The sequence below is a fragment of the Pinus tabuliformis genome, chromosome 7 (genome assembly GCF_031772625.1).
Source record: "Pinus tabuliformis cultivar Carrire ecotype Pingquan chromosome 7, CPIR1, whole genome shotgun sequence".
Lineage (NCBI taxonomy): Eukaryota > Viridiplantae > Streptophyta > Pinopsida > Pinales > Pinaceae > Pinus > Pinus tabuliformis.
This window is the reverse complement of record NC_142293.1, coordinates 809,082,524-809,091,029: the sequence shown is the minus strand read 5'-3', so window position 1 is coordinate 809,091,029 and position 8,506 is coordinate 809,082,524. Positions and strand designations below refer to the sequence as shown.

Here is an 8,506-nt window from a genome sequence, read left to right as displayed (position 1 = left end):
TTAGGTAAATTGATGTTAGTTTTAAGTTGATCTTGCTTAGGAATTTGCCTTTCAAGTTCACCACGTGATGTATTCTGAAATTCTTTGGAATGCAACTATCATGATAAGCATTCTTTCCATTCAATTTAACGATGAAAATCCTAGCTACTTAGGGATAGAGCAATCAGATTTCTTTCGATCAAAGAGTAAAGAGCACAATCTAATGCAATTTCCCTACACTATTCCTATGAACACACACAAACTTTTTCAATGCAACATGCATATATTTCTTTTCTATTTCCTTAATGTGAATATGAACAAAAAGAAATATGCACATACAATCAATCAATCTTTGATAAGAACGAAGACTTTTATGACAGTTATGTTTCGAAGAAAAAGAAGAGTTTACAACACTTTCTTTCAAACAAAGATTAATCAATTATATTCTAACTTTGACTATAGATTGATAATGACAAAGAAAACATTAATCAATCAACTCAAAGTAAGGCTAGACAAGGAGATAAAAACTTTTTCTCTAAGACATAACATTCATTGATCAATCAATAAACAAACAAACAGAAAAAAGTTGGCAAAAACACTTTCCAAAGGTGGGAAACTGATCCTAGGAGGATCAACACAGCCCTGAATGGGAGATAGTGCGCTTCAGAGCACTGTCCCTAAGCCAGGGGTGCTCTGCAGTGCACTGTGTCCCTTACAAGCCTGCGCTGGTGACAAGGAGCCATTTTAAGAGGAACTTTGACACAATTTTGACCAAATTTTCAATGCAATGAGTTGAATTATAATCTATGAACACAAGTAAGGTCTACAAGGATACCCTAGGAGGTGGATAAGCTACTAGGAAAGAGGATATTCCCCAGTGGAGTCACCAATTTGTTTTGGAGAATTTGGTATCTACGGATAAATACTAATTCCCTAGATAAGTAGCCATATCAAGAACAATAGTTTAAAGTGTTTTAATATTTTCCTATAAGCAATAGATAAGATGAGAAGATGAGTCATCATACGCAGATTCATGAGGCCATCGCCACCGCACAAGAGCTCCTACATACTCTCCATACCAAAAAACAAAAGGGCCTGATATTAAAGGTTGACCTGTCTAAAGCTTTTGATAGAGCCAACCGGCTCTACATCAGGCTTCTCCTGACTCACCTAGGCTTTCCCTATAGCTACACTAAATGGATAATGAGCTGCATAACTGATGTTCCCTACAGTATTCTTCTCAATGGTGAAGCCACATCCTTCTTTACCTCAGAAAGAGGGCTCAGGCAAGGATGCCCATCATCTCCACTTCTATTCCTCCTTATCATGGAAGGATTGAGTCGGCTTATCACATCTGCCCGAGATAGGAATCATCTCAATGGCATCAATATCTCCGAGAATTTTTATCTTACACACCTCTTGTTTGTTGATGACATTCTCATTTTTCTTAATGGTTGCACAGGTGACACGACTTCTCTCCAGAATATATTTGCTCTCTTTCAACAGGCCACAGGCATGCAGATAAATGAAAGCAAATCTACAATAACGGTTGTAGGCTGCTCTCATCATGAATATTCCATTGCACTACAGTGCTTCCCTTTCATCTCATTATCATTAGCTGACGGCATCAAATATCTAGGGTACAGATTAAAACCTCTTGGCTATCGGATTGCAGATTGGTCTTGGTTAATAGCAAAGGTGGAGAAAAGACTGCAGGTTTGGTATCACAGATATCTTTTCAGAGCTTGTAGATTGACTCTAATAAAAGCAGTCATTGAAGCCACTCCAGTATACTGGATGACCTTGGCATGGATACCCCGCGGCATCCTGAACAAATTACAAAACATATGTGCCAGATTTTTATGGAAAGGGCATCACACTGGCAAGCAATTTGCCTGGGTGAAATGGGCTACCATAGCAAGACCCAAACGATGGGGCGGATGGGGCATTAAGAACCTCGACCACTTTGCCAAGAAGCTGGCTGCCAACTTGGGTGGAACCTCTTGACCACAGATAGCCTATGGTCTTGTGTCGCCCACGTAAAATATATCAAGCCAATGCACCTTATGGATTGGTTCCGCCTTCAACACAACCCTGGCCGCAACATATCAAATATCTGGAAAGTTATCCTCCAATCTTTGCCGCTTTTGAGGGAAGGCATCACCTGGTGCATCAATGAAGGAAACTGTGTTAGGATTGGGGTGGATCCGTGGGTCGGGTGCGGCAATTCGCACAGGTTATCTGATGAATTATTAGCACACCTCCATAACAAAGGCATCACGCATATCAAGCATATCGGAGACAGGGCAAACACCACCTTTCTGCAACAAGCGTGGGCAACCCCCCGTACCTAAGAGATACCTGAACAATGGCATCCAGAATGGCGGGCTTATATTGATGCTCTCTCGCAGGCGCACATACGACTCACTAAAGGCCCCGATGGCATTATCTGGGCAATCACATCCCATGGTATCTATGCTCCTAGGTTGGGATATATAACCCTTATGGAGCCTTACAAGCCCACGGAAATTCTCCCCATCTGGAAAGAGCTCTGGAAGCTGGATGCAGCCCCTCGCACTCGACTCCTTATGTGGAACATTCTTTTTGATAAAATTCCAACAGGTACCAACCTCATGAAACGAGCATTCCACGGTCCGTTCAGATGCCACCTATGCTGTTTAGGTGAGGAAAGCACAGCGCATCTGTTCCTATTTTGTCAGGTCACTAAATCATTTTGGCAAAGCATTGCTTCACATTATCCATCCCTCAAAGTCTGGCAGGGACAGAATCTCATGGAAGCGTGGAGCGAATGGTGCCGATCTCACACAGGCAAATCCATCAACATGCCTTTGCTTGTTTGCTGGGCAATATGGATTGCTCGAAACCAGGTTATATTTCAGAATAAGGCGCCTCATTGGCCTGTCATCCTGAGCCACACCATTGCAGATTTCGAATTACTCCCTACAGCTATTCCAAAAAATCCTACGCGCACCTTCAGGCATATTAATCTGGATAAATCGATACCTTGGGCTTTCTTCGACGGCTCAGCCCAAGAAACAGGTTGTGGTGGAGGAGCGCTGCTATATCTCAGTGATGATCATTACTATAAAATTCAGATTAATCTTGGTCGTGGCACCAACAATTTTTCTTAATTATGCACAGCAAAGCATATCATCCATTTTGCCATACAGAAACATTACAGTCATCTTCAGTTATTTGAGGATTCACAAATTGTATGCAACTGGTTGAACGATGCAACACACTACTATACTTTCTCTCTGAGTCACATTCTCCAAGAGACAAAAAGGCTGATCGCATCACTTGAATCCTTCAAATGCAGCCACATATACAGGGAACAGAACACTGAGGCGGACCAGCTATCCAAAGCAGCAGCGCAAATTCAAAGGGATGACTGGCTAATTCAAGAGGTGATTGATGGATCATCCCATCAATACTACCACAGACCATTTCATGATTTACCTTAGGATTGGGCTTTAGACCCACATATAATCAGTGCACATTTCTTGTAGTTTTCTTGATTATTGTTTTTTTTTGTATAACATCTATGTAGCTGAATCAGCAACTGCTGGGCTCTCTGCGCAGAGCCGGAATGTAAGCTGTTATTTCAGGCATATTCAGCCTTAGCTGTTAGGACTCCCTATCAGAAGACATGATAAACGAGGCACCTACAGAATGGTTACCGTCCCACAATTATGAATGCAAATGCATCTATAAAATGTAATTTCTCCATTAATAGAAATTACGACTTTTTCCTTATGAAAAAAAAAAAGATGAGAAGATGAGAATACCTACTTGTAGTTGCGCTTTCCTCTTGTCTCCTTTGTATCAATCTTGTCGCTCCTTCCCGTACTTAATACACTTGATAAGTACCTGTAAACACAACAGAAAACAAAGAATCGATCAAAGCAAAAGATCTATTGAATATAAGTGAATGGAATCAGATACATTTCACACATATAAGCATTATAAACAATAAAAACATATGGGAGAAAGGTTCAAACACTTTATTGAATAGAAGAAGGAATTACAACATGTTAGGTCCCTATAATACTAGTGATTCCCCCATTACTAGCGTCGTTGTATCCCTTATTATTATTGTTGTGCCCCTATTGTCCCCATGTTGTTATTATTGTGCCCCATAGAATCCCTATATTTTTATTTTTGTGCCTTTATATTATTATTTTTAGGTTGGATTGGTTATATTGTGATCCCTTAGACTCCTATATATAGAAAAGAGGTTTTGTCATTTGAATCATCCAATAATTGTTCATTTGTGTAATGTAAACGAGGTTTCCCCCTTTAAGAGGCTGAATTCCAAGGCGTTGATATATCTTTTCTATCTTTTTGTGAGCTGGTTTCATAACATTTGGTATCAGAGCTTTCGATTCTAGGGTTTCGTTGCACCAAACAGGTCATCGTGGAATTTTTGCTATAACTTTTTTTTTTGCGACATTTCAGAAGCTAAAAAGAAAACCCCATTTGTGACTAAATTGCGTTGAACCTTAGGTCCAAATTTCAGATTTTGTCACTATATTTTCGGAGATATGATATGAGGAAGTTAGGGTTTTTGCAACCTCTAGAATTTCATCTAAAATAGGTCATCGTGGACTTTTCCCTATAACTCTTTCACTACGAAGTTTCAGAAGCCAAAAAAAAAATCATTTGAGAAGAAATTGGTCTGAACCTCAGCTCCAAATTTCAGATTCTGTCTCACTATATTTTCGGAGATATAATCTGAGGAAGTTAGGGTTTTTGCAGACCCTCGAATTACATTCCAAACAAGTCACCTTGGGAAAATCGTCATAACTTTCGCTCTGAGCATCAGATTGAATTTTCGTAAGAAGTTACAGAAAGAGGACAGACTGTAGTTTTTTTGGGTATCATTTTTAGAATCTAAGGTTGAAACAATGACCCGCGGCACGTCGTGCAAGTTCTCTCTACTGAACCAGTCTATACTCAGGGTCATCGTGGGGGATTTGGCATAAATCTTCATTGGAGAATCCAATCTTGATCAAACTTGTGGGGTTAGAAAGATTACTTAGAGGGTTACTGCAGGAAGAAATTTCAGACCTGGGAGATCGAAAATTACAGAGATATATCAGATTCAATATCGAGCTCCTACAAAGTGAAAAAAGGTGTGTAGTTTTTTTTAAATTTTTGCATAAGTTTGGTTTGAAAAATTAGTTTGAAGGAATTCAAAGGGCATAGTGAAGCATTATTATCGGTAATTGATGCCCTGGAGAAAGAAAATGGAAACACCTAGTAAGAAACCTGAAAGCTCTAGCATGACTCATGAAGAAGAGGAAGAAATGCAACATGATATATCAAAATTACGAGACCAAGTGCAACAAATTTCACTCGCACAAAAAGTAATAGAAAATAAGATGGATGGTTTAAAGAAAGATGTAGAAGCTAAGATGGATGGTTTAAAGGAAGCTAAGATGGATGGTTTAAAGAAAGGTGTAGAAGTTAAGATGAATGACGTGGAAGCTAAGATGGACGGCGTGGAAGCTAAGATGGATGACGTGGAAGCTAAGATAGACAGCGTGGAAGCTAAGATGGATGATTTAAAGAAAGACATGGAAGATTTGAAGACAGATTTGACAAAGTTTCTACAAGAAATGCTTACTAATGGTGAAAGGGTAGTAAAGGAAACTCGTGATGAGAATAAAATAAATTTTAATCATGATTTCATAGACTCTAATGTTGGATCGAAGAACCACCATGTTCCAAAGATAGATATGAAGAATTTTGATGGCAAGGATCCTGGAACGTGGATAATGCAGATGGAGAAATTTTTCGATCTCCATAATGTGCAAAACACACAAGAGGTACACATTGCAACTTTATATTTGGAACCAACTCAGTTTCTATGGTATACATGGCTTTGCTCTTATAAACAAATTGTCACTTGGGCTATTTTTACGGATGAAATGATAGCACATTATGAGGATATAAAAAGAAACACTTTTTTTAGCCAATTGATAAAACTCAAACAAAAGATTCTTAGGGAATTCCACACCTCTCCCTTAGGAGGGCACCCAGGATTTCTAAAAACCTACCACAGTGTTAAGAAGGATTTTTTTTGGGATGGCCTTAAATCGGATATTCAAAAGTTTGTGGCGGAATGTTTGGTTTGACAACAAAATAAATTTGAAACAATTAAGACCTCGGGACTATTACAACCTTTATCCATTCCAAGCCAACGTTGGGAGGAGGTTTCAATGGATTTTATTACAAGTTTACCCAAGTCCGAAGGAAAGAGTGTTATCATTGTGGTAGTTGACAGACTTACCAAGTATGCACACTTTTGTGCATTATCTCATCCATTTAAAGCGAGTACAGTTTCTACTACATTTATGGAAACAATTCAAAAGCTACATGGAAACCCAAAGATTATTGTAAGTAACAGAGATCAAATGGGTCAAATGGTTGCCTCTCGCTGAATGGTGGTATAACACTTCCTTCCATACTACAACAAAAATTACTCCATTTATGGCACTTTATGGATATCATCCACCATCCATGACATCATATTTAAGAGAAAATTCTAAGGTTCAAGCAATGGAAGATCACATCGAGCATCAACAACAAGTTCTCCAACTCTTAAAGGATAACCGCACCTTGGCGCATAATAGAATGAAATAGCAGGTAGATCAATATCGCAGCGAAAGAAGTTTTGATGTAGGTGATTGGGTATTTCTACGGCTACAACCATATAAACAAATGTCCCTCAAGCAAGTTAAGAAGGATAATAAATTATCCCCAAAGTATTATGGTCCATACAAGGTGTTGGAAAAGATAGGTACTATGGCATACAAATTGGAGCTTCTTGCAGCTTCCCGAGTGCACCCAGTTTTCCATGTTCCATGCTTAAAGAAGGTTATAGGTGACAAGCTTCCAGTTCAAACAATATTGCCAGAGCTTGATGAGGAAGGAAAAATCATATTGGAACCTAAAGCAGTCAAAGAAACAAGAACTCGACAACTATGAAATCGATCAATTTCAGAGTATCTCATCAAGTGGAAGAACTTACCCATTGAAGATTCCACATGGGAGGATGAGAATTTTATACATAAGCATCTAGAACTACTCAAGCGTTGAGGACAACGCTTTTTTGAAGGAGAGGGGCATGTTAGGTCCATATAATACTAGTGGTTCCCCCATTACCAGTGTCGTTGTACCCCTTATTATTATTGTTGTGCCCCTATTGTCCCCATATTGTTATTATTGTGCCCCATAGAATCTCTCTATTGTTATTTTTGTGCCTTTATATTATTATTGTTAGGTCGGCTTGGTTATATTGTGACCTCTTATACTCCTATATATAGAAAGGAGGTTTTTTCATTTAAATCATCCAAGAATTGTTCATTTGTGTAATGTAAAGGAGGTTGCCCCCTCGAAGAGGCTGAATTCTAAGGCGTTGATCTATCTTTTCTATCCTTTTTTAAGCCGGTTTTGTAACACAACCATTTGTGTCTGATTCAATGCCATTCCTCCAGCTTGGATCCCATACACATCACATCAAAATCATGACAAACTTGTAGCATTACAATACGTGCTTCAAAGCCAAATCTCATAGCAACATTATCTCCTTACAATTCAACATATTCCAAATCTTGATCACTTAGATGAGTGGTCAATCTATAGGAAGATGAAGGAGGTTTTGTCATAAATGGTGGCAGTGAATGGCATTCCATACTTGAATTAGTTCCATGGAGGAAGGGATGAGAGGATAGGATGCATCTTAACTCATTCCTCATCCATTTTTGAGCTCATAGGAGTTGATAAGTGAGGGAACCTTCTAGATGACTCCAAAATATAAGAATATTCCCCAAACCCTATGTGAATTTCGCTCAATCTCGCCCAGTGTAGGTGAAAGGAAGCCTAAGTGCTCTGCAGAGCACCCTGTCATGGACTTAACTGCTCTGCATCGCACCCTTACATGGGCCTACCTGCGCTGGTCCCTCTAGAGGTTATTTCTGGATGTCTTCAAGTCATGAAAGTGTCTGGGAAGGAGGCATTCAAAGGGGTGACTTGTTTAGGGCATATAGCAACTGAAATTAGGGTTTGATGAGCCCTAAAACATTGATCTGGATGATGGGATTGGTGTGCCCAAATGGATCTGTAACAATATCAATTACTAGTCCCTGCACAACATTAGACATCTCTCCCCTAATCGATTCTACATTGCAAAAACATTGGATTTTAACATTTGTATAAAGATGTGTCTTTTTCAAACTTTAGCCACCACAAAAGGCTTATGCTTATTTTGTACCAACTCCATAACATCTGATAACTACACATCGAATTTTTCATTAATATAATTAAAATTTTCTTCAATAGATTTACAGTTTGTCGGTTCCAATTACTTTTCCATGTCGAGCCAGCGCACTAGCTTGGGTGAATCGAGTGTCTCGCCTTCATACGAGAACCAAATATTTTCCATTTTGGAGTGTGTGTATATATATAAACAAGGTGGCACAGTTAGAGTTCGAAATTTGAA

At 39.0% G+C, this 8,506-nt stretch overlaps 1 protein-coding gene across 1 annotated transcript; it reads left to right on the top strand.

Moving 5' to 3' along the window:
- Nucleotides 1-2,483: 2,483 nt before the first annotated feature.
- Nucleotides 2,484-3,131, top strand: LOC149250023 (uncharacterized). The gene has a single exon (XM_089453540.1). The coding sequence runs from the start codon at nucleotides 2,484-2,486 to the stop codon at nucleotides 3,129-3,131; it is 648 nt and encodes a 215-aa protein (XP_089309666.1).
- The last annotated feature ends 5,375 nt before the right edge of the window (nucleotides 3,132-8,506 follow it).